A 26,095-nucleotide genomic window follows, 5' to 3' on the forward strand; every position below is an offset into this window, starting at 1 on the left:
TTTAAATGAGGTTATATCTTTGGAGGAGGATTGTCTGCCCTCCAAGTTTCGGTGTCCTTCAATGCCCTCCTGTTTTGTGTGGTCACGGTTAAGCCACGTTAATATTTTATATTATTTTTTTATAGAGATAATAAGATAAAAATGAATAATAATATAAAATATTAACGTAGTTTAACCGTGACCACACAATCAGAAAGGCATGGGAAGGCACGGAACTTGGAGGGCAGACAATCCTCCTCCTATATCTTTTAAGAGTAGGTAGCGTGTAAAGATGGCGCTGCGCCCTCTGCATTCAAAAGAATGACTTGTGCAGGATGACTTGTGCAGGGTTGATTGATTAGGGTTTTAGGTAGCTTACGCGGAAGAAGGAGACTTGCATGGAAAATTAAAAAAATATTAATTAATGGGGGTGATTTTTGGTAATAAGTAGGTCTTCCACCTACAATTTGCAGACTCAGAGTTATTGTTCTCACCTCATACACCCCTCAAGTTCCTTCCCATTTTTTCCATTTCAAGTAGAATCATCACAGCAGCAGATTTGGGTACTTGTGGAGCGACGGAGCTCCAACAATGGCTTCCACGACCTCGACTCAAAACGGGTCGCATCAATGGCTGCGTCCATTCGGGTATCCTGCACTTTCTCGCTCGTGTTTTCTCCACAAGTTTAGTTTTCTCATTTAATTTCCTTCTTGTTTTTTACCCTTTTTCAGAAGGGGGAAAAAAAAAAAAAAGGAGTTTTGGTGGAGCTATTTTCTTACGTTTTGCGTTTTCACTTGGTATTTGCAGGGTCCCGAATGGACGCAGCATTGATGCGAACCGTGAAACGGGCTTTGACAAGAAACTCCTCCGTGGTGCGGTGAAGAAATTACTGAAGGTTGGTTTATTTTGTTTATATGTGTTTTCATTATTTTCTCATAGGAAATCGCTTTAGGATTTGGGGTTTTGTTAGAAATGTGAACAGGATATTACTTTCATGTTGATAAGGGAAATAATACGACAGTGAATATGGCGATTTATAGAAGAGCTTGTTATATGCTTTTGATTGAACAACTGCTTGACAAAGCAGAAGCATAAGATGCTGTTGAAATTAGAATAAGCTGATTGCTGCTGCTTCTTCTTCTTGTAGTTTTTGTATGCTGAACTCGTTGTTTCTCCATTGGTTGGGGATCTCGGGATCATCTTCATCTATCTCTCAGACGGCAAGCAGAGGGCGTCTTCCATACTGCAGCAGTTAGAAATGGAGTTAGGGCTCACTTCTTCTCGCTAATGCACGGCCACTAACTGTCTCTAACTCTATCTCCAACCGCAGTATGGGAGACGTTTCCCTTGGAGGCCGAGAGCTAGATGAAGAAGATCCATGAGATTCCACCTAATGGGAAGCAAGTTCAGCACACAAAAACAAAAGCAATCAACTTATCCTACAACATCTTCTCCTTCTACTTTTTTCAAGAAGTTGTTACATCAAGAGCGTATGAAAACTATCTTCAATAAATGACCATGGATTCACTGTCCTAATGCAAAACCCATTTCACATTTCAAACAAAACCCAAAACCCTCACGCACTTTGCTTAGTTAAACACTTAGTACGATAACTATATGGTTATAGGAGGTCTTAGATTCGAGGCTGGTTGCATTTACCAAAAAATGGAGATCCTTTTGAATAAAAGGCCTACATACTATAATCTAGAGCTTTGATTTGTTCAAAGTCCTTCTCAATAGTCCATCATATGAGTCTTATTTGAGCTCGTATACACTTTACATCCACGCAATCTTTTGCAACAAAACAGATTTGTGCCTTCAGATTCGGCGGAGGAGCTCCAACAATGGTTCCAAGAGTACGAGGCAAAAAGGTTCAGCCTTTACTTTCATTTTCTCACACTTTCTCGCCTTTTCCCGCAATTTTTTCTTCTACAAGTTTTGTTTTCTCACATTTGATTTCCTTCTTGTTTTTATTCAGAGATTTTTAGGAGCTGTTTTCTCAGATTTTGCACTCTCACTTGGTATTTGCAGGACACCTAAATGGACGCAGCCATCGATGCGATGCGTGAAATGGGTTTTCACGACAAACCCGTTCGTGCTACGGTGAAGGAACGAGTGAAGTTGGACGATTCAAATAGTGAGTTTGCCCAATAACTTTTTGTTACTGAATCCAAATCTTGGGTTATCTCTTTCGTCAACAAATTCAAATAGCAGGTTTTACAAAAGAAAAAATATGAATGAATTTTTGCAACTTAGGAAGCATACAATTATAGTGACTAACCTAGACGCGCATGAGCAAATCGGATATGAGTGCAAGACAACATTTTGCTTAACTAGATTAGCATCAATATTGAAGTCCCTGAATTCCAACTATCCTGTCAAATTAGGACCAAGAACGAGAACATGATGGTTTTCCAAGAACAATAACATGATATTCATGATTTTCCAAGAACATTCCATGTATGGTTCGCTGGAAATTTTGAGTAGAATTTCATTGTCCCACATTGCTCACCACCACAATGTTTCCTCATTTTATAAGGCTTTGTCATTTATAGAAAGTGATTGGAGTGATGAATCTTGGAGAATAAAATTGGGCTCATCCTTGTGGTTGGGCTTTAGGGTGTAATAATTAATTAATTAATTAATATATATAATTAATTATCAAAAGATGGGCCTTGTGGCTCTTGGGCTCTGAAAATTAAAATTTTTAATTAATTTTGAATTTAATTAAATCATTTTTTTATGAAAAGACTTATCTTTTCAGATGAAGTCTGAGAGCGTATCTGAGAAACGGATGGAGCAACACACCCTTTACGTTGAACAGTCGCCTCCCAAAAACTTGTCTGTTGCGAACATACATATGCTCACTATAAATACGTGCATCTGCATATCATTCAATACGCTGAAAATCATCAATCCTCATATACCAAGCATACTGAGAGCACCACAAACAAATTCGCCAGAAGTCTAGTTTTCCTGTGCTGGAATTCTAACTTAGATCATTGAATCCTGGTGAAGCAGACGTCTGTAAAACTACAAGCATTGAGTAGGGACGAAATTTTTGTTTCAAGGACATTGCGGTACGTAAGCCTCGATCTTCAAGTTGTCTGTTTTATATTTTTGTTTGTTCATAATCTGTTAATTTCTCTATTAGCATTTATTATTTGTTAGCATATATAATTATATCACGGATTGTTGACGTATATCCAACATGGTTTTCCAAGAACAAAAAGCTGACATGCATGGTTTTAGTTTCCATATACATGACCAAGTCTCTTTGCCTATAAATACTAGGCAATTTTCAAATTGAATACACATCACTCATCTGGCTTTACTTTCCTCAAGAAAAGACCAAATCAGTGCATGTTAGGACTAAATTAGGCCCTTGATCAAATCTTCTTCACCAAGCTAGTGGATAATCAAATTCACGTACTTTTCTACTACATTCAAATTCAAACATGATGATGAAAGTGCTAATTGTGGGACCATAATTTTCTAGGACTATGACACGTAGCTCTCGGGTGGCAAGAAGAACCATAATGCCCATAAGCCATGTAATGTAGTCCGACATGCTAGGCATAGTCATAAGATCTACTTGTCACCCAAGTAAAGAAACCCTAATGCTCATAAGATCTTCGTGTCACACAAGTAAAGAAACCCTAATTCAAGTCAAATAGGATATTTTGGGGATTAAGCAACATGATCATAATTCTAGCACAATTTGACATCTTATCCAAAATTCTCTCCTAGATATTTTGGGATTACTCTCCCTACAAAGATTCTCAAGATCTCTATAAATACTCTAGCCTAAGTATTTATAAAAAAACTCTTCTCTGGATCTGGAAACTTTTTTGGATTCTCTAATCACTCACAACTAAGGATTCTTCATCTTCACTACAAGACCACTACACAAATGTTCTCTCTATGCCTAACAAAGACTCATCTCCTTAACGCCCACTTATAGGCTATTCGTTAAGGATGGTTCACGATTTGCACACATCACATTATTCTTCCTTAGAACTACACCAATGGTTTAATTCTCCTCCTCAGATATATGTAGGCAGTCTTCTCGGATTCAACCACACCTTCCCTAATCAACCTCATTCTCCTTTTGCCAGATATCATGGACAATTACGATTATGACTGGATCTCACCTCCGTCTACGGATATGCACGAGTTTGGTTTCAACACTAGTATTTTTTAATACTAAATGTTACTAGGGTCTCAACTTCCCTCTAGTTGGAGACAACTGTGTTGTAGCTAGAGATGGTCGTGCTACAGACTGCAACTTACACAGATTTCATCAGAGCGCTCTAATGCACCCACATATAGTACATGAATTTTCAATGATGCGTCGAGGGTGGAGTATCGAGAACATTTCTTCTAAGTCCATCTTTTTAACTACAACGAAGAGTTCGTCACTGTGATAATTCATGTAGTGAATGTTTACATGGTGGGATTCTTCGATGAGAACCAGTATCTCGACTTCAGAGACACTTTTTCAAATGCAAATGCTTACCGAGCTTTATTTTCCTATAGTGAAGAGCTTAAAGCTTAATGAAGTGGCAAATATGATAAAATAGAGTATGAGGCGTGAACAGAAAGGCTTAATCTTTAATTGGGACGTGTGCCACTACACAATGCCATTTTCCAATTGCGATTTGTGGAACGTGTTTCCACTATAGCCAGACACTTCTTTTGATCATTCTAATGATATTTGAAGTGGTAAGGCTCATTGCAATAGAGTGCCATGTGGCTTCCCACATAGGCATAAGAACAACTTACATACTGACTTTACAGTTGGTTGATGTCAAAAAATAAATAAAAAATATGGGCGGTTGCCATGAGAGATACATGGTGCAAGACCTTTTAGAACCTTCCAAAATCCCGTTCGTATTAGAAATAGGGATACCCAGAATTCAAAATTTGTAGCACCCATTTCGCTAACCTTATTATATGAATGGTCTTATTACTTCACATAAATTTGCGACACTGGCGGATCCATGGCAAGGGGGGTCAGCGGGCCTTCCGAACTTCGATGAACGTCCATAAATACCTTAAGTGTTGACCCACCGAACTTCGGTGAATGTTCATGGATACCTTGAGTGTTGCCCTTTTGAAGATTAGAGTTGGCTTCATACTTGCTCTCCAACCGACTTCAGGCCTACCAAAACCCGATGAATGTCAATGAATACCTTGGGTGTTTTCCCTTGCATACATTAACATGTATGTAGCATGCATTTTCAAATAACTTCAGGCCTACCAAGACTTGATGAAATGACAATATGCATGCTATTTCTGGTATAAAAAAATTTGCACGCTGCGCGCGTTATTCTTACTAACTCCATAATATTATTTCTTACTAACACAAGTCATAGGACGGGTTGTTGGTTATGATGGCAAATGTCTTAAGGCAAGTGATAACTCAACTTCTCCTATTTGTATTTGTCACGGTGCACTAACACGGAAATCAACCAATAGTGAACTTTCCAAACGAATGGGGTGATTAGTGTTTAAGGATAGATATTATATGGGCATCAGTAGGGGTGGTTCGGTATATGATCCCATACCGAAACCCTTGTCCCGATTCCCAAACCGAAATTTTCGAGAATCCGAATTTCAATTCCGATCCCAAACCAAATTTTCTGCAATCCCAATTTTCGGGAATCCCGAAATAGTTTCGGGATTTCGGGACAAATCAAGAATCCCAAAATAGTTTTGGGCTTTTGGACTAAATTTTGATATAGTATGCTTTTAGGCTGCCAATCTGTTGAACATATAACAGTACAGACACAAATCTTTTCTTTGTTTTTGTTTTTTAAGGAGAAATTTTGTTAACTAACTAAAACATGAACTGACATGGAGTTCTCAACGAATAAAACCATAACACAAATTTGTGCAATGTGCAGTGTGCCAATCTGCCCAATCTGTGCAGTGTGCACAATGACAATAGCACAAATATGTGCACAATGACAATAGAATAGCATAAATCTGCCTATTCAATTTCTACTACAAATGCATGCAATAAAAATAAACTAAGTAACAAATCCAAAAGCAAAAAAATTAGTTACAAGCCAAGGTTTTAAAATAAATAAAGTAACAAACCCAAAAGAAATACGAGCCAAAGTTTCAATAATTAAGTTACAAACCAAAAACCAAAAAGCAAAGCTTAAAGTTTATGAAGATTGTTGGCCTCTTCGGCCCCTAGATCTTGTTGATGCTTGTGGTTGCTCCCTTCTTGTTGGTACTTGTGCTCTTCCCCTTAATGTTGATGGTTGAGCCTTTCCCCTTACAATGGATGGTCATGGAGGTAGTGATTGATTTTGACGTTGTTGAACTTGAACTTGAACTTGAGGTGGTCAAGGAAGTGGAGGTGGCATTTCATTTTCGTGTGTTGTATTCTCCTCACCTCCCAAATTAGCCGTGCCTAAAACAATAAACCACAAATCATTTACATTGAATTATAGTCTAATAGATAATAAATACTAAGAAAATAAAAGAGGGAATTAAATTGTTTACTTACTTCTTTCTAAGCGTTCAAGCTCTTGGTAGAAATTGAATTCGTCAAGTGTAGGCTCCTTGTAGAAACAAAATTCCTTTCCTCTAAGCCAATCACTAGTACACACTAATGCCTCAACCGTTTTAGGTGTTAAGAAAGTTCTAAAAGGATTAACAACTCTCCCACCAAGACTAAATACATTCTCACTAGCAACGGTGCTACTAGGAAGGGCCAATACATCCTTAGCAACTTTACTAAGAGTTGGATATTAAGCACAATTTCCTTTCCACCAATCCAAAAGATTGAAACCCTCATATGTTAGGCTTTGATGTGGATCATTGAAGTACATATCCACTTCATTGACTATCTCATTTTGTTGTGCCTCCGCTCTCTTTCGTTGGATCTTCTTTGCCATCCTTGAAGCTACATCAATATCTACGATCACACCCCTCACATCATCTAGTACAACACTTGATCTTTGCTCCACATTTGAGGTAGCACTACTATTAGTACTGCTAGACTACTACTACTAAGGACCACTCCCTCTTTATATGCATTATACAACTTGGTTACATAGCCTTTAACCCTTACTTTCTCCTCCCTTATTTTGTCCCATCCATAGCCGAGCTCTTCTAGATTTATCTCCAACATATCAAATTTGTACCTCGGGTCGAGTACTTGGGCTACAAAAAGAATAGGATAAACGTTTTCAATGTGACCCCAATATTTGTCAAACTTGAGCTTCATTGAGGTAGCCATACTTTGCAAAGTGGCATTACAGGCGTTTGAAATTTATTCTTGTATCTCAACTTGCAAGGCAATCATCGTGCTAAGTATTAAGTGTGATGTTGGAGTAAGGGTTTCACTTAATGTCAAGGTGGCATCATAAAACTTTTTAAGAAAGTGAGCAAAACTCATCGACCTTTCCCAATCATCCACCTCCGGAAGACCCACCCACTTGGCCTTTCTTGTCACCCCATCAACCTCTTTCGAGACCTCATCTTTAAAGTAAGCAATAAAAGAGTCACACTTAAAAACCATCTTAGAGAACACTTCTTTAAACTTGAAAGCACTATTAAGCATTTCATACATGGCATTCCACCTTGTGACAACATCAAAAGGGATACTTGACATCCTATCAAATCTCAACAAGACACAATATTCCCTAAAATACTCCAACATTGCCGAAGATGAGTGTATAAACTTCACACAATTTCTTATGGCATCAATCCCACAACTAAGCTCCGTCATTCCATCCTTAACTATCAAATTGAGGATGTGACAAGCGCACCTCATGTGCAAGTGAGCCCCGTCAAGTAAAAGACTACCATTTGATTTGAGTCTTTTTTTCATGTATACAATAGCGGTGTCATTTGCACTAGCATTGTCAACGGTAATACTAAACACCTTGTCTATGCCCCAATCATTCAAGCAAACATTTAGACATCTTCCAATATCATCACCCTTATGAGAAGTAACTTGGACAAAGTTTAAGATCCTCTTATGCAACCCCCAATTAGTGTCCAAAAACTGGGCTATGATGACCATGTAGTTTATCATTTGAATCGAGGTCCAAGTGTCGGTTGTAATACTCACTCTCAACCCCTCAATCATACTTTTTATTTTTGTCTTCTCTTCAACATACAACTCCAAAACCGCCGCTGTCACCTTATGCCTATTAGGAAGTTTGTACTTTGGATTCAAGTCACGAATAAAATCTCAATCGTCCTCTTGATCAACCACTCTAAAAGGCATCTCCATTATTATAATCCACCTCACACATCTCCTATCAAGTCTTTTTTGATTGAAAGTGTGAGTGACAACCGGACCTCCCATCTTCGCTTGTGTCAATGTAGGTTGGTTCGGATCCACTTTCTTAAAGAGACTATAACCCGGGCATTTCCTCAAATGATTAAGAATTCCCGTTGTCCCATGAGTTATAAGGTGTGCCAGTACTAAGAGTTTGCAATGCTTGCATTCGTCCATGAAAGATTTCTCCCCATTGTTATCGGTGATCGTTACCCTCTTAGCATCATTCCACACCGGACTTGGACCCTTTCTCCTATTACCCTTTTTTCGATGAGGACCCTCCCATTGTCTCACTACTTCTTCTATTTTCTCTTCCCTATCTTCCCCCTCTTCTTCTATTTGTTCTAATGCAATATCCTCCTCCATATCTGGATCATCATCCCAACAATCTTCATAATAATCATTATGCAAATAATCTTGAGGTGAGGGCGTGCCTAGTTGAAGGGTACCACTAGGTTGGGTTTGTTTTTGTTTTCCTAATACCGAGACCATAGGTGTACTAGATTGGCTACTAGACCCATCCATCCTAACAAATAAAATAACAATGCACATTAATATATCACAACCACAGTTCAACAAATATCTACATTCCAATCAATAAATAAAATATTAAAATATTTCCAACTGTTGTCTAGTCTAGATCAAAGCAAATTCAACATAGAATCAATATAAACACCAGCCCAACATCTCTACCAAACAGTGAAACAGATATTCGAAAAACTTGCAATAAAAAGAAAGCAACAGTTACCTCAATCCTCAAATCAACAACCCGGTAAAACACGGTGCAATCGATCCTTAAATATTTATAATGCTTGTCTAGAATACTGCAAAAATAAAGGACACATATCATGTCTTAGTATTACAAGTCTATTAGCCGTGAATGAAAATCTAAAATATGTAAATAAATTTTTAGTACCGACAGTTAAGAATGCACATAAATTTTTAAAACAACTAAATATCAAATGAACTAGATTCACCTTGAAGCTCACACCTCTTAATATATGCTTCTCGCCAAACAATTTGTAGACGTCTTTACACTCGATTAGAACATCAAAATCATCATCAGGCTATCGAACTCTACTTAAATCCTCTGATTTAAATGAATCCTGATCAGAAAAACCATGTTAGCCACAACTACCATTTTATGATTTGGATTAGTTTTAGCTACTACAACATCTAACTACGCATTTCATGTGTCCATTGGAAATCCAACACGGTGATCAAAATACGACACAAGTTTTCCAAACTGCAGCTTATCGAAAACAACACAAAGGAAATAACATATAACAACATAATGTAGATGTCAAAAGAAGCCAAATAAGCATACGAAAGAAGCCAACATAATGTACAGACATTGATATTGATATATCGAATGGTAAGACTAGCAGATTATTGAGGCATGTTAAGTTGTCTGTCGGTGCAACCTTTACAAACAGACAGACAGACACACACACACACATACTCACTTCCCAGAACCAGCATCAGCTCCTCAAATCATTCAGGTATAAGGTTATCTTCCTTAAATTCAGAACACAAAAATAAATGCAACAAAAAACCAAGTAAAAAACACATTTGTTGATGCACAAAACCAGAGGGGTCTTAGAACAACATAAATCCGACCATGAATCTGCAAGAAAGTAAAGAACACAAGATGTATTGTGGTTCACCCCAATGTTTGGGCTACGTCCACACTGATGTTGATATTGTTTCACTATGAATGGTGAATATACAATAAGGCTAGAGGCAGTGTGCTCTCTAGCCTATTTTTTGTGTTTGCCCTCTTTACGATGTTTTCTCTCTTCCCATGGCCTAAACCTTGACCTCCTCTAATGAGGAGAGTGAGAAGTCCTTTTATAGAATAAGGGCTCCTCACTTATTACACATTTGCCCCTTCATTTATTACATAATTACATTTGAGTCCCCTGAGTATTTATACGAGGTCTAAATACGAAGGCCCTAAATATGGTACAAATAGTAGTCCCCCAAGTCTTCAGTTAAGAGAGTCTTTTGGCTGGAGACTTGAAATTCAGTCCATTTATGGGCCGAAATAACTAGATGTCGTCTAGAACTGATACTCGATATGAGACAGTGCTCAATGTGAAATGATGCTTAACTAGAAGTAGCACATGTTGTGAGGCTGCTCGGCTTGTGGCTTATGTTGCCTTGATTGGCTCGGCTTGTGGCGTTGAAGGTGAGGGAGTCCTTTTTATAGAATAAGGGATCGCTCCTCAATACATAAATGATAGGATAGAGTTGATGCTCGCGGCGAGGCGGTTGCTCAGCAGGCAGTGATGCTCTATAATGATAGTGAGAGAGTACCTTTTATAGAATAAGGGCTCGCTCCTTAATACATAAGTGATAGGTTAGGAGTGGTGCTCGCGGCGAGGCGGTTGCTCAGCAGACGGCGATGCTCTCTAATGATGGTGAAGGAGTCCCTTTATAGAATAAGGGCTCACTTTTCAATACATAAATGATGGGCTAGAGTTTATCTCTAATGAAGATGAGGGAGTCCCTTTTATAAAATAAGGGTTCGCTCCTCAGTACATAAATAATGGGCTAAGTCCCCCAAGTATTTTTCATAAGGCCCAGTTGCGAAAGCCTAATATATGGTACATAGTGTAGTCTCCCAAGTCTTCAGTAAATATAGTCTGTTGGCTAGAGACTTCAAATTCAATCTATGTATGGGCTAAAGTGGCGATTGTTCGGAGGTGGTATTTGTATACCATGCACTGAAGCTTTGTAGGTGAAGCTTTGAAAGTGAGGTTTTATAGGTGAGGCTTTGAAAGTGAAGCTTTGAAGCTGAAGCTTTTGTAAATGAAGCTTTGAAGTAAGAGCTTTGTAAATGAAGCTTTCGAAGCTAAAGCTCTGTAAATGAAGCTTTCGAAGCTGATTGACATGAGTGATGCTCATGAATGTTTATGTTGATTGACATAAGTGATGCTCATGGATGTTGACATGAGTGATGCTCATGAATGTTTATATTGATTGACATGAGTGATGCTCATGGATGTTGACATGAGTGATGCTTATGGATGTTGACATGAGTGATGCTCATGAATGTTGACATTAATGATGCTCATAAATGTTGACATGAGTGATGCTCATGAATGTTTATGTATGATTGACATGAGTGATGCTCATAAATGTTTATGTATGATTGACATGAGTGATGCTCATGTATAATTTTGGTGTACTGGACGTACTTTTGATCACCTGGTTGATGATAATAGCGGCAGACTGCTGAATAATTTTGGAGTACTGGACGTACTTTTGATCACTTGATTGGTGATAATAGAGGGTGAACCTTAAGTGGATGGATGTACGTTGGAGTTTGAAGCTATAGACCTTGGCTCTTTGGGGCATATGGGCCTTCGCCCTCCACATAACATTCCAGCCAACTATTTTGGACTTGCCGACATTTTGCTTTTTTTTTTTGGCATGCTGCCTTCTTTCTTTATTTATGATTACCCTCTGGTGAGGTTATACAGATGTCTCCAAAAGATAAGAAAAGTAAATTACATCATTAAAAAAAAAAAAAACTGATGGGACTTGGCAACAGCGAGATTTCTCACTTCATCAGCCACACTGAGGCCATTTACTTCACATAGTGGGATAACATGTGCAGCTGACAGTTGCGGAATAAAAACTTATCTTTTTAGATAATGGAGTGGGCATTTTCTTTGGTGGTTGACAAAAGTCATCATCAATTATACCAACTTGACTCTTTGTTTGAAAAGCATATATCCTCTTTCTTATTTTTTTCTGATCTCACTTTTTTTTTTTTACTTTTGCTTTCTGCTTTTGCTTCTTCTTTGGCTGGTTCTCTCCCTTTTCTTTTCCTAGCGCTCCATGGTCATGTCCCACCACAAATGTCTGCTGTCCACCAAAGTGATCAAAGAGGCCAACAAGGTCATCGACGAGGTGGAGAATGGAGTAGGAGGTAGGGTTGAGAGGGGCATCGGTGTCGCCATAACCTCTCATGTCAGGAGCAACAACATGGTAGCCATGCTTAGCCAAGAAACCGATCTGGTGGCGCCACGAATACCATATTTTCCGGGAAGCCATGGAGGAGAAGCCCCATACATAACTTTTCGTGTATTAAGCAGAAAGAAAACAATTTGAGAAAAGAGAAGCACCATGCAAGCTTTGCAAGTACTGGTATTCTCTCATAAATCCCCGTAACGGGCTAGCCCACCCCTTGCTAATGACGCGGACCCACTCAAGATCAATCTTTGTCAGCCGCACCATGGGCAGCGCTTCCACCTCCAGAGTCTTAGTAGCTCTTTGGCTCTCCGGCACCACGAGATCGACCAGGGGCCCTACCGTCGGGGTCGGTGAGGGAGCTCTTGATGACAGCGGATTGATGAATATAGTTTAAAAGAACCTCCACCGTGAAATCAACCACCGGCCGACAAGCGACGTGTGCGCAAGCGTTGTCCATGCAGACGCAAACACCTTTGGGCAGACACCTGAGCTTCCCGCAGTACAAATACCCCAAAACAGCGAGGAGCGCATCCAGTCGTATTCCTTAGCGAGCTCCTTCAATTCAAACCGAGGAGCCGCAACCGACGACGACGCCGCCGCTGCTGATGATCCTCTGTCCTTCACCGAGAACACGTTCTTGAAAAACTCGCTCCTCGTAGACAGAACGCAGTGGTGAACAGGAACTTCCCGGTTGGCGTTGACGACGATCTTGACATTGGGGAAATAGTCAAAGTCTGTGAAGTCGACAATCGATTCTAGGTTATCAGAGAAGCGAGCAAGGCGGAAATGTCAAGAGGGGGACGGTTGTGGGGTACTGCAATGCAGGAGATGTTACTGCTGTTGGAGTGGCTGTTGCTAACTAAGTGATTGTCACCCATGTTCACTGTTGGGAAGACGAGAATTGAGTCGAGTGATGGAGTTAATGAGTTGGTTGTGGGGGCGGTGATCTGAAACATGGTTAGCGTCCAAGCTTTTTTGGACTTAGGAAAACTCCAAAGAGAGAAAAAAAAAACAAATTAAAGCTAGCTGGATGAGCTGAGAGATGAGACTAAAAGAGAGAGATCAAGTTTTTTTAGTTTTGCAGTGACTGTGCAGGTGTTTGTTTCTTGGTTTCTGCAGATTCACGGTGGATATTGTGGTGATGTTTCATGGTGGTAAGATGAAAAAATGAAAGAGAACCGACATAGCTTTTCGTGTCGTTTCCCACAAACGGCGCCAAATGTTGATGCAGAAAATCGGAGGGGTCTTCCCGTCCACAGCTGCGTTCTGTCTGCGAGGAGCGAGTTTTTCAAGAACGTGTTCTCGACGAATGACAGAGGATCATCAACAGCGACGCTGTCGTCGTCGGTTGCAGCTCCTCGGTTTGAATTGAAGGAGCTCGCCAAGGAATATGACATCGGACTGGATGCGCTCCTCATCGTTTTGGGGTATTTGTACAGCAGGAAGCTCAGATCTCTGCCTAAAGGCGTTTGCGTTTGCGTGGACAATGCTTGCACATATGTCGCTTGCCGGCCGTTGGTTAATTTCATGGTGGAGGTTCTTTTGAACTATATTCATCAATCCATTGTTATCAATAGCTCCTTCATCGACCCCGACGGCGGGGCCCTGGTCGATCTCGTGGTGCTGGAAAGCCAAAGAGCTGCTAAGGCTCTAGAGGCGGAAGCGTTGCCCAAGGTGCGGCTGACAAAGATTGATCTCAAGTGGGTCTGCATCATCAGCAAGGGATGGGCCAGCCCGCTGCGGGGATTTATGAGAGAAGACCAGTACTTATAGAGCTTGCACGGTGCTTCTCTTTTCCCAAATTGTTTTCTTTCTGCTTAATACACGAAAAGTTATGTCTGGGGTTTATCCTCCATGACTTCCCGGAAAATATGGTATTCGTGGCGCCACCAGATCGGTTTCTTGGCTAAGCATGGCTACCATGTTGTTGCTCCAGACATGAGAGGCTATGACGACACCGACGCCCTTCTCAACCCTACCTTCTACTCCATTCTCCACCTCGTCAACGACCTTGTTGGCCTCCTTGATCACTTTGGTGGACAACATGCATTTGTGGTGGGACATGACCATGAAGCGCTAGGAAAAGAAAAGGGAGAGAACTAGCCAAAGAAGAAGCAAAAGTAAAAACAAAAAGTGAGATCAGAAAAAAATAAGAAAGATGAGATATGTTTTTCAAACAAATAGTCAAGTTGGTATACTTGATGATAGCTTTTGTCGACCACCAAAGAAGATGCCCACTCCATTATCTAAAAAGATAAGTTTTTATTCCGCAACTGCCAGCTGCACATGCTATCCCACTATGTGAAGTAAATGGCCTCAGTATGGTTGATGAAGTGAGAAATCTCGCTGTTGCTAAGTCCCAGCAGTTTTTTTTTTTTTTTTAATGATGTGATTTACTTTTCTTATCTTTTGGAGACATCTGTATAACCCCAACAGAGGGTAATCATAAATAAAGAAAGAAGGCAGCATGCCAAAAAAAAAAAAAGGAGCAAAATGTCGGCAAGCCCAAAGTAGTGGGCTGGAATGTTATGTGGATGGCGAAGGCCTATATGCCCCAAAGAGCCAGGCCCTATGGCTTCAAACTCCAACCTTCATCCTTCCACTTAAGGTTCACCTTCTATTATCACCAACCAGGTGATCAAAAGTACGTCTAGTACTCCAAAATTATTCGGCAGCCTGCTGCTATTATCACCAACCAGGTGATCAAAAATACGTCCAGTACTCCAAAATTATACATAAGCATCACTCATGTCAATCATATATAAACATTCATGAGCATCACCTATGTCAACATCCATGACATCACTTATGTCAATCAACATAAACATTCATGAGCATCACTCATGTCAATCAGTTTCGAAAGCTTCATTTACATAGCTCCAGCTTCGAAAGCTTCATTTACATAGTTCTAGCTTCGAAAGCTTCATTTATACAACTCCAGCTTTGAAAACTTCATTTACAAAAGCTCCAGCTTCGAAAACTTCATTTACAAAGCAGGGACGATAGTATGGTGTGGTGAGGGAGGCTCAAGGGTTGGAGATGAGGCATCGGTAAGGGAGGCTCAGGTAGGGACAACCGGACAGGGGCTGCGCAGCGCTTCTGCTTCGATTCTAGTTCGATAGAACAAATGGAGACGGAAGTGAAGTGAAGTGAAGTGAAGTAATGAGATCAGACCTAAAACAAATCAACAGCACATATTAAATGTAAAACAATGAACGGTTCAAATAATTTTCTTTTAATTAAAAAATAATATATATATATATATATTTTGGTTCGGTATGGGAATATCGAAAAAATGAAATGCAAAATCGAATCCCATACCGAAACTTTCGGTTTGGTTTGGGATTATATCCCGAAATTTTCAGGAATTTTAGTTTGGGATCGGAATTTTTTCTGTTTGGTTTGGGATTTCTGGGATTTTTTTTCCAGCCCTAGGCATCAGGCAATATTATAGTTAATGTTGTGTTAATATTGTATTTCCGAATTTTTGAATTTCTGAAAATATATATATATTTTTAAAGCTTTATAGGTGAAGCTTTGTAGGTGAAGCTTTGAGGTTGAAGCTTTGTTGGGTACCATGAACTGATTTTGCTTCACACTATCTTGATTAAGAGTGTGTTAAGCTTTTGGCATTTGTAGTTAAAGCTTTGGTGTTGAAGCTTTGTAGGTGAAGCTTTTGTGTTGAAGCTTTGTAGGTGAAGCTTTGGAGTTGAAGCTTTTGTAGGTGAAGCTTTGGAGTTGAAGCTTTTGTAGGTGAAGCTTTTGTGTTGAAGCTTTGGAGTTGAAGCTTTGTAGGTGAAGCTTTTGTGTTGAAGCTTTGTAGGTGAAGCTTTGGAGTTGAAGCTTTTGTAGGTGAAGCTTTGGAGTTGAAGCTTTTGTAGGTGAAGCTTTGGTGTTAAAACTTTGTAGGTGAAGCTTTTGTGTTGAAGCTTTGTAGGTGAAGCTTTTGTATTGAAGCTTTGTAGTTGAAACTTTAGAGTTGAAGTTTTTGTAGGTGAAACTTTGTAGGTTTGTGTTGAAGTTTTGTAGGTGAAAGTTTGGAGTTGAAGCTTTTATAGGTAAAGTTTTGGAGTTGAAACTTTGTAGGTGAAGTTTTTGAGTTAAAGCTTTTGTAGGTAAAACTTTGGAGTTGAAGCTTTATAGGTGAAGCTTTTGTGTTGAAGCTTTGTAGGTGAAGCTTTGGAGTTGAAGCTTTGTAGGTGAAGCTTTGTAGGTCAAGCTTTTGTGTTGAAGCTTTGTAGGTGAAGCTTTGGAGTTGAAGCTTTGTAGGTGAAGCTTTTGAGGTTGAAGCTTTGGTGTTTAAGCTTTGTAGGTGAAGCTTTGGAGTTGAAGCTTTTGTGTTGAAGCTTTGTAGGTGAAGCTTTTGTGTTGAAGCTTTGTAAGTGAAGCTTTTGTAGGTGAAGCTTTGAAATTGAAGCTTTTATAGGTGAAGCTTCAACTCAAAAGCTTCACCTACAAAAGTTTCAACTTCAAAGCTTCACCTACAAAGCTTCAATACAAAAGTTTCACCTACAAAGCTTCAACACAAAAGCTTCACCTACAAAAGCTTCAACTCCAAAGCTTCACCTACAAAGCTCCACCTACAAAGCTTCAACACAAAAGCTTCACCTACAAAGCTTCAACTTCAAAGCTTCACCTACAAAGCTTCAACTCAAAAACTTCACCTACAAAGCTTCAACTCCAAAGCTTCACCTACAAAAGCTTCAACTCCAAAGCTTCACCTACAAAGCTTCAACACAAAAGCTTTACCTACAAAAGTTTCACCTACAAAGCTTCAACTCCAAAGCTTCACCTACAAAAGTTTCAACATAAAAGCTTCACCTACAAAGCTTCAACACAAAAGCTTCACCTGCAAAGCTTCAACTCCAAAGTTTCACCTACAAAAGCTTCAACATAAAAGCTTCACCTACAAAGCTTCAACATCAAAGCTTCAACTACAAATGTCAAAAGCTTCACACACTCTTGATGAAGATAGTGTGAAGCAAAATCAATTCATGGTACCCAACAAAACTTCAACCTCAAAGCTTCACCTACAAAGCTTCACTTATAAAGCTTAAAATATATATATATATTTTTTTTTCAAAAATTTGAAAATTTAAAAATTAAAAAAAAAAAAAAAAGGTCTAGGCATCCTCTTGTTTGGGCCTAACAACTTTCATAACAAATATATATATGAATGAGGAGTTTTGTGTTACCACTTAGAAAGGAAAATTGTGAAGTTTTGTTATTTTGGAAACTTGGCTAGTAACAAGACACCTCTTTCGTTAACTCCCTCGACCGGAAACTTGGGGGACTCTTACCATATGCTACTACACATCGATACTTGGAAGGTTCACGACTATTTAGTGACTTGGATCTTTCAAGTCTCCAACTGAGAAGTTTTCCTCACTCGGGAAATTAAGGGAGCACTACCTCAACTTACACGCTTCACTCACAAAGTTTCAACATACAAGCTTCAACAAAAGAAAAAATTCAAAGAGCTTGCTTAGTGAAGGAGGCCTTGGTGTATTTAACACAATACGTTGTAATGAAGCAAAGCTTATTTATTGATATCTCCGAAAGTTACAAATATGTACATATACATGAATCAAAATAAAAAAACAAGAGGGAACATTCACAAAGGTTGCTCAGAAAAAGTCTCAGCAGTCGGCAAAGCCCCAGAAAGATGAGGCACCCGAGGATGATCATTCGGAGCCTCGGTACTAGGCAAAACACGAGAAAGATGAGGCACCGAAGGTTGATCATTTGGAGCTTCATTACGCGGTACAACCCCAGAAGACGAAGGCAATAAATGCCTTTGGAACAAACCCACAAACCTCTAATGATCAAGTAAAATCTGACCATCAGATTCCTGCAGCTGGTCAAGCTTCATCTTCATGTTTGTAGCATAGTCATGTGCGAGCCTGTGCAACTGTTTATTCTCATGTTTGAGCCCTCTGATCTCCTGTTTGAGACTTATCACTTTAGCCGTCAATGATTCAACTTGGCGGGTTCGAGCAAATAAGCGTTGGGCCATATTAGACACAGAACCTGCACACTGAACACTGAGAGCCAGAGAATCCTTAACAGCTAACACATCAGATCGTTTGGAAAGTAGTCTATTATCTTTAGGAATGAGAAAGTTCCTAGCCACCACCTCAGCGGTCATATCATTCTTCATCACAGAGTTCTTAACGGTAAAAGGACTAGTATGGGATAAAAGAATGGGCGTCATATGTTGTCTTATGGGGGCATGGCTGCCTCTTCACCAAAGTTCAAATCAAAATGACGGTCGGATGGGCCATACATTTTCAGAAATGATGAAGGAGAAATGAGGTCCAATAAATCTCTGAAGTACAAAAATAAGGGGAAAATTCCTACAAGCAATAACTCTCTGAACGTACTTCTTGCACACAATTGGTGCCCCTATAAAAGAAAGGGCAACAGGGCCATTGGCTCAAAAATCGAAGAGGCACCACTCTTCGGATTTCGAGAAACGGATTTTCCTAAGTAAAATCTCCACATGCAACATTAGCTTCTCGAGTACCACAAATAACTTTGCCAAAGATCTCTGACAAAGTTTAGACACATAAATTTTGAAGGTCCAACTACCCTACTATTACCTAGTGTTCTAAAACACGGTCTAGGCGGCCGCCTAGGCGCTAGGCGGCGGTGCTCCGCCCCGATTAACTCGAAATCGTTCACTAAATCGGCAAGGACATTAAGCGGTGTAAGGCGGCCACCTGGGCGGGCTAGGCGAGCTCGGCGGACGCTGGGCGGTTTGGGCGGCCTGGAAAAGAAAGTTCAGTCGCGAGACTCACAACCTTCTTGTCTCCCCGAGTCTCGCCGACGTCGCCGTCTACCTCTCTGTTTGCTAGAAGAGAAGTCGAATATTTATGGTGGTCTGAAAGGGCGAAGAAGAAGATGAGGGAAGAGAGAGAGAGAGAGAGAGAGAGAGAGACTACTAGAACCAATTTGGAGGTTCTAAAAGAGCGAAGAAGAAGATGAGGGAAGAGAGTGAGAGAGAGAGAGAGAGACTACAAGAACCAATTTTAAGGTTCTAAAATGACAAAGCAGAGGAAACGAATAGGAATGCTTGGGGTTGGGGTTGCGTGAAAGAGGTAAGGTTAAAAGCTAGTGATTAGTATTACTGGGTCTATAATATTGGGTGATGTGAAAGAGGTAAGGTGGACAGGTACTCTTTGAAGGGCTATCAGATGGTTGTAATCATGAACACCACCCCATGAGCTTTTGATATTTTTTAACAGTTATATATTATAAGGGTCATCAGATGGTTTTAACTTTTATCATGAAAACCACCCACTTATGTGGGTTTTTTATATTTTAAAAGTTTAGGGTATCTATATTATATGTATATAAATGTTATATAAATTATTTAGATAATATTTTATTTTTTTCCTAGGCAAGCATATTATATATGTACATAAAACATTCACATATGTATGTTCTTCTATTAGAAATAACATATTATTCAATAATGATTTACATCTAATATAGTAAGTTTAATTAATTCATATAAGATATAAGAAATTTACCTAAATCCGCCTAGGCCGCCTAGGCGCCCGCCTTGATCCCGACTAGCCACCTAGGCGCTAGGCGCCATCCCACCGCCTGACTAGCGCCTAGCGTTTTTTAGAACCTTGCTATTACCCACAAGGGTAAAGGAACATCACCACTGCTTGATAACTGGAAAGTCTCTATGTATGTCAACCTCCGTGCTTCATGGTAAGGCAAACTGGCAAAAATGCCCAACATTTACTCACATTCGAGAAAACACTCCCAACAGGATTGCTTGCTCAAAAATCGAAGAGGCACCGCTCTCCGAATCTTGAGAGCCAGATTCCCAACAGGATTACTTGCTCAAAAATCAAAAAGGCACCGCTCTCCGAATCTCGAGAGCCAGACTCCCAACAGGATTGCTTTCTCAAAAATCGAAGAGGCACCGCTCTCTAAATCTCGAAAGCCAAACTCACAACAGGATTGATTTCTAAAAAATCGAAAAGGCACCACTCTCTAAATCTTAAGAGCCAAATCTCCAATAGGATTGCTTGTTCAAAAATCGAAGAGACAATGCTCTCCGAATCTCAAGAGCCAGATCCCCAACAGGATTGCTTGTTTGAAAACCGAAGAGGCACCGCTCTTTGAACTTCGAAAGCCAGATTTCCTTGGATAAAATTTGTCTGCAATCTTCACACACAACATCAGCTTTCTAGTTACCAGAGACCATTTTTTCAAAGTGTTCTAACAAAGTTAAAACATGTGAATCTTGCAGCTCCTACTATATTGCTATGACCGAGAAGGGTAAAGGAACATCGTTACTACTCGCTGTTGAGACAATTCCTATATATGTCGACCTCTATCATTCACAGCCATGCAGACCTACAAATAAAAAAAATGCTCAACTTTTCTTCACATCCGAGAGGGTACTCTCAGCAGAGTCTCTCGAAATACTCAGCTTCTTTTTCCCCCCCCCCCCGATAATACCTCTGCAAACAAGCTACACCAAAGCAAGAGTATCTCATATCATGCTTTTTCCCTGTCTTTTCTTTTGCCCTTACTCTTACCTACAAGACAAGGAGAAAGAAAGCAATAAGTCGGAACCTGAAATCAAACTTTTGATCTAGACCTGATTGCCCGGAACCTTTGCCTGGTTACTCACCTAGCATTGCTCTCAAGTACTCATCCTCAACTATTGTCAAGGTCGCGAATTCTTTCAGCAAATACCTTAGAACAGTTGATACAATATTGGCTCTTTACACTGAAGCTGCCAAGCATGGATGAGTCGCTGAGAAGTAGTACTCTGAATGACCATTCAAAGGCAAAGGTTGTGCACCACTTATGTGATGCAAAAGATTGAAGCAGAAGGTTCAACGATGAGCTGGAACATATCACTATAGCACGACACCCCCTGCAGAATCGTATAATACAGACTGAAAAGTCTAAGTCAAATCCAAGCTTGACATCGTTGCCCTATCCGAATAGCTCGAGAAGCTTCAACAACCTTTTGTTGACACCGTCGCTAAAGAGCAAAGCCTCGCCATGCCACATCCACTACTTTGTCAACAACAAAGGTATCCCATATCATCAGGGTCAAACGTACTCTAGATTTGATGGACTTGTTTTGACCTCAAATTCTTGAGTTGGCCTTATACTCTGGAGAAAACCAGAAAACCCTCCAGCCCAGTTCAAGAATAAGCATGTAGAAAGTTACTTCTTCAAAAGCAAAAATATCTCATATCATTTCTTCTCCTTTTTCTTCTCTTTATCCTTCTTGTTGCCTGCAAGATAAGGAGAATGAGAACAATCAGCCAGAACTCGAAATCAAACTTCTAATCTAGGATTGATTGCTTGGAACTCTGATTGTTTACCTTGTCTGTCACCTCTTTTGGCAGATCTCCTAGCTTGATGACTTGGGGGACTCCTACTACATGATTTGTATCACGCTTGACCAAGCATGAAACTACAAGTAAGCTTCAAGTGAAATTGATACATTATCTTGTGCATCTCCACCGATTAAAGATACCACTCTTGGATGGAGGAAAAATACTTCCAGAGAAGATGCCACATCTATCTATGAGACAAATAAGGCAAGTGAAAACGATACCACACTTCGGTATTTAGAAGTTTCGTGATTACTCAGCAGCTTAGATCTTGTAAGTCCCCAACCGAGGAGCTTCCCTCACTCGGGAACTTAGGGGAGCACTGTTTGTATCATACTTGACCAATCCCGAAACTACCAAGCACCAGTCAACGTTATACCTTCAAAGGCCCAGAAGAGTTTCCCTCCAACCAGGAGGCCAATCATAGCGCGACACATGTCGACATCAAAAGCCAATCATAGTGCGACACGTGTCAACATCAGAAGCCAATCACAACACGACACATGTCAATGTCAGAACAAAGCTAGAAACTCTCTTCTATAAAAGGAGATCATTCTCCCACAACATTTCCTAATGCCATTTGTACTAAATCATTCATTAGTACTCACTAAAGGAGAGCTTGAACCTATATACTAGTGTAAACTCTTCACAATTATGAGAACTCATTTACTCCGTAGACGTAGCCAATCTGGGTGAACCACGTACATCTTATGTTTTCTTCCCTGTCTCTATCCATTTACATACTTATTCACATTAGTGACCGAAGCAATCTAGCGAATGTCACAAATTTGACACTTTCTGTTGTACCAAAGTCCTCTCACTAATTTTGTGCATCAACAGATAATTTCACCCGATGCCCTTTGGTTTTGTACGACGATCTATTACACAATATTGACGATGTTACTACCCGATGCTCATAGAATATCTCTCATTCCACATTATTTCACCATACGTTTGGAAGGTCCATTGTTGGTTTGGTTTCATGTTATTGCATTGCGACAAATACAAATAAGGGAAGCTAAGTTATCCTTTGCCTCAAGACATTTGCCATCAAAACCAGCCATCTATCCTGTTACTTGTGTCAGACACATCTGCTTGGAGTCCTCATTAGTATTTGGGCTGCATCACGGATTTTTACGTGGAGTAAAAAGGGCCAGACATGTAATAAAGTTAGGTGAATAGATGCTACCCATTTCGACATGCTGGTAGTCTCTATTTCTAATTTGAATGGGGTTTCAGAAAGTTCCAGATGGTCATGCACCATGTATCTCTTGAGACAGCCGTCCTCAGTTTTGTTAGACATCAATCGATGAAATAGTCAGTACGTAAGTTGTTCTCGTGTCTATGTGAAAAGGGATACGACGCTTCTTTGCACTAAGCCTTACTGCTTTGGATATCATTAGAATGGTCAAAAGAAGTGATCCGGCTATAGAGGAAACACGGTTCATAAGGCACAATTGGGAAATGGCATCGTTTAGCGGCACAAGTCCTAATTCAAGATTAAACTTTTTTGTTCTCTCCTCATACTCTTGTTCATCATACCTACTGCCAAAATTAAGCTCCTTAGTGTAGGGAAATAAAGCTCGGTAAGCTTTCCATTTGAAAAAGCGCATCTTAAATGGCAATATTGGTTGTTAGCAAAGAATCCCTCTACATAAACATTCACTACATTAATTATCACAGTGATGAACTCTTCGTTATAGTTGAAAAGCTGGATGACTTGGAATAAGCGTTCTTGATATTCCACCCTCGATGCTTCACAAAGCACTGGAAATTCATGTACTGTGGGCGCATTAGGACCAAGTACCGCATCAAAGAGCTCTGATGAAATCTACGCTTGCAGCATGGTCGTCTCCAACTAGATGGAACTTGAGACCTAACAGTTAGTATAAAAAATACTAGTACTTTCATCATCATGTTTGAATTTGAATGTGATAGAAAAGTATGTGAAATTTTACTGTTGAAGAGTATTTGGTCAAAGGTCTAACTTAGTCTCACTGATCTGATAGTGATGTGATATCAATTTCAAAATGACCTAGTATTTATAGGCAAAGAGACTTAGTCATGTATATGGAACTAAAACAATGCATGTCATGTTCTTGTTCTTCGTCCTAAGTTGCTAGTACAGTTAGAATTCAGGCTTCATTGATGTTAACCTAGTTATGCAAAAAGTTTTCTTGCACTCATATCCAATTTGTTCACTCGCACTCTCTCTTTCTCAATGAACCAGAAGCAGTACTGTCATCATCGATATCAGCTTGCTCTATCTCTGCCATAACTTCCTCCCTATCGCCGCCTACCATAGGTTCCACCTCATTTTGCACTTAATCAGAATGAATTTTAGGTTCTTGAATTGCTTTGTCTGGTTCAACTGAATTGTGCACCGTGGATTGTGGACATGGATACGTTGAGACTGTCACCATAGATGTCACCAATAGATTCTACAAGCAAGAAAATGCTAGTTGTAATGCTACGAATCAAAAGTTCTAAGAAAATTAATATGCAAGCTGTAGATTTTATATACTTCAATATCAGTTTCAGAAAATGTAGGACAAATTTGACGGAGGATGGAGCTGATGTTATTATAGATTAACTCTCCCGCATCCTCTCCCGCATCTAAGATAACACCAACTCCGTTGAGTAGGGCAATTTCAAGGACCATTTGTAATGAAAACCCCTAATTTTATATTTCAATATCATGTTACTAGTTATTTGGAACTTCATATAGTTCAATAATGTTCTCATATGTGAAATTTATAAACAATTTTTAGCTTCTCTTGTACTCCTACTTATTTATGGGCATCGAATTGAATAAATCAAACATAAATTACAAGCATAATTAATTAAATAAAAGTGTGAGAAAATTTAAAAAAAAATGTTATCATTTTTCTTATATATACACACACACACCATGGAAAGGGATCCTCTCCATATCCCATCCACCAAATCTACACAATTAATCAATTCAGGTCCTTGAAATTTGATTCAACGACTACAAACAGGGAGCTCATTTAAAAGTTATAATAACCTTAGCTGTTTGATCAAATTTCAAGAATCCAAATTAGGTGATTGGATGAATTTGGTAGAAGCGATCCGAAGATGATCCTTTCCATACACCATAATCTGGAGCTTTGATTTGTTCAAAGTCTTCCTCAATAGTCCATCATATGGGTCTTATCCAAGGTCTTAAATGCCGATAATATCGGCGATATTTCGCCGATATTATCGGTTTTTCACGTTACCGATATTTTAATAGGTATCCAACGGGTTTTCGTCAAAATATCGCAATATTATCGATAATATCGATTATATCACGATATTTCCGAAACTATCGCAATATTTTGGAACTGTGCTAATCGGAGAAGAACCCCAGAGCTTCTACAGCTCCGGGCGACTGTAAAAGAGCATCCTAGACTCCGATCTAGGTATGAAAATGAAATAGAAGACGAGATGAATGTTTTTATAAATTCCATTTTCCGTGAAACGGTCGGAGGTGTACGGAAAGTTCGTCGACACCCATGGCCTCGCCGGAGATGGGTGTGCCTATTCCCGAGCATATTTCGTCCCAAAAACCTTGCAAAAACACGATTTTGAACTTAAATTTCACATATAAGCTTCAATCTAGAACACAAAGAGGCAAACCCGAAGCTTACCTAACCGAAGAAATTCAAGAAACTCGCCGGAGTTCCTGCGTTCGCCGAGTTGCAGAGACTAAAAGGAGAGGGAGAAAGATGAGGTTGCTGATGATGATGGGTGTCTTCCTGAAGCAGGTGCGATGGTGTGCGTGTGTGTATGTGGGTCTCGGACCCTCGGTGCAGAGAGAAAAGAGAGAGATGGCGCCGACGAGGGAGGAGCAGAAGGAAAGGTGGACTTATTCTCGAAGATTTGAGATGAGAGAAGCTGGAATGAGGATCGGCTACAAGAGAAGTGGAGACTAGGGTTGTGCTTTTGTGCACTGGAAGGAAAGGTTCTGGAGGCGGCAAGAGGAAAAGATGGTAGAGAGTGAGAGTGATAAAAGTGAGAGTTTTAATGGGGAGAGGAAAAGATGGTATGGAGAAAGAAAGAAAAGTAAATAAAAATATAAAAAGGGATGACAAAACCAAGATCAAGGCACACGAATTAAGAGTAGAAAATTAAATAAAATATTAAAATGATTGATAGAAAAACTTTACAAAAGAGAGAGAGAGGGAGAGAGAGATGGAGTGTTTGAGTCTGACTGATGACTACACGAGAAAGAGGAACCGAGGGAGTGGGTCACACGGACCAACATTCAACAGAGAAAGAATATTAAAATAAAATTACTACATATTTTCTATACTAACAATGTTTGCCAGCTTGTTATATAATCAATTTAAATCAGTTAAATCCATCATGCAATGTATTTCCTTCCAATTTTTTGTGATAAACTAATAGATAATTGACTAAATAAACATCCTGCAAAGTT

General features: G+C 39.7%; 1 protein-coding gene and 1 long non-coding RNA gene across 7 annotated transcripts; one reads left to right on the forward strand and one right to left on the reverse strand.

Annotated features, from left to right (window-relative positions):
* Positions 1-273: 273 nt before the first annotated feature.
* LOC139194841 (uncharacterized) lies at positions 274-24,426 on the forward strand. Of its 6 annotated transcripts, none has more exons than XR_011579603.1 (6): positions 274-626; positions 787-874; positions 1,788-1,850; positions 1,958-2,116; positions 2,744-3,059; positions 23,882-24,426. XR_011579603.1 is itself a non-coding variant. In XM_070819773.1 (5 exons), the coding sequence occupies exons 1-4, from the start codon at positions 571-573 to the stop codon at positions 2,084-2,086; spliced, it is 336 nt and encodes a 111-aa protein (XP_070675874.1). In that variant the 5' UTR covers positions 274-570; the 3' UTR covers positions 2,087-2,116; positions 2,744-3,113. The 6 variants fall into 6 exon arrangements, 3 of the variants coding, with proteins under 3 accessions (XP_070675874.1, XP_070675863.1, XP_070675876.1); XR_011579605.1 differs by having other exon boundaries at positions 2,011-2,116; XM_070819773.1 differs by lacking the exon at positions 23,882-24,426 and having other exon boundaries at positions 2,744-3,113.
* On the reverse strand, positions 24,313-25,839 carry LOC139194854 (uncharacterized). Its single transcript, XR_011579606.1, has 2 exons — positions 25,305-25,839; positions 24,313-25,224 (listed from the first exon to the last, which is right to left on the reverse strand). It is a non-coding gene; the product is annotated as an uncharacterized lncRNA (long non-coding RNA).
* Between the last annotated feature and the right edge of the window lie 256 nt (positions 25,840-26,095).

This window comes from Malus domestica, chromosome 01 (genome assembly GCF_042453785.1).
Source record: "Malus domestica chromosome 01, GDT2T_hap1".
NCBI classification, from domain to species: domain Eukaryota; kingdom Viridiplantae; phylum Streptophyta; class Magnoliopsida; order Rosales; family Rosaceae; genus Malus; species Malus domestica.

Coding starts and splice junctions, on each gene's coding strand:
- LOC139194841 (XM_070819773.1), top strand. CDS start 571: ATGGCTTCCACGACCTCGACTCAAAACGGGTCGCATCAATGGCTGCGT. Junction 627..786: donor CAATGGCTGCGTCCATTCGG/GTATCCTGCACT, acceptor TGGTATTTGCAG/GGTCCCGAATGGACGCAGCA. Junction 875..1,787: donor CGGTGAAGAAATTACTGAAG/GTTGGTTTATTT, acceptor GCAACAAAACAG/ATTTGTGCCTTCAGATTCGG.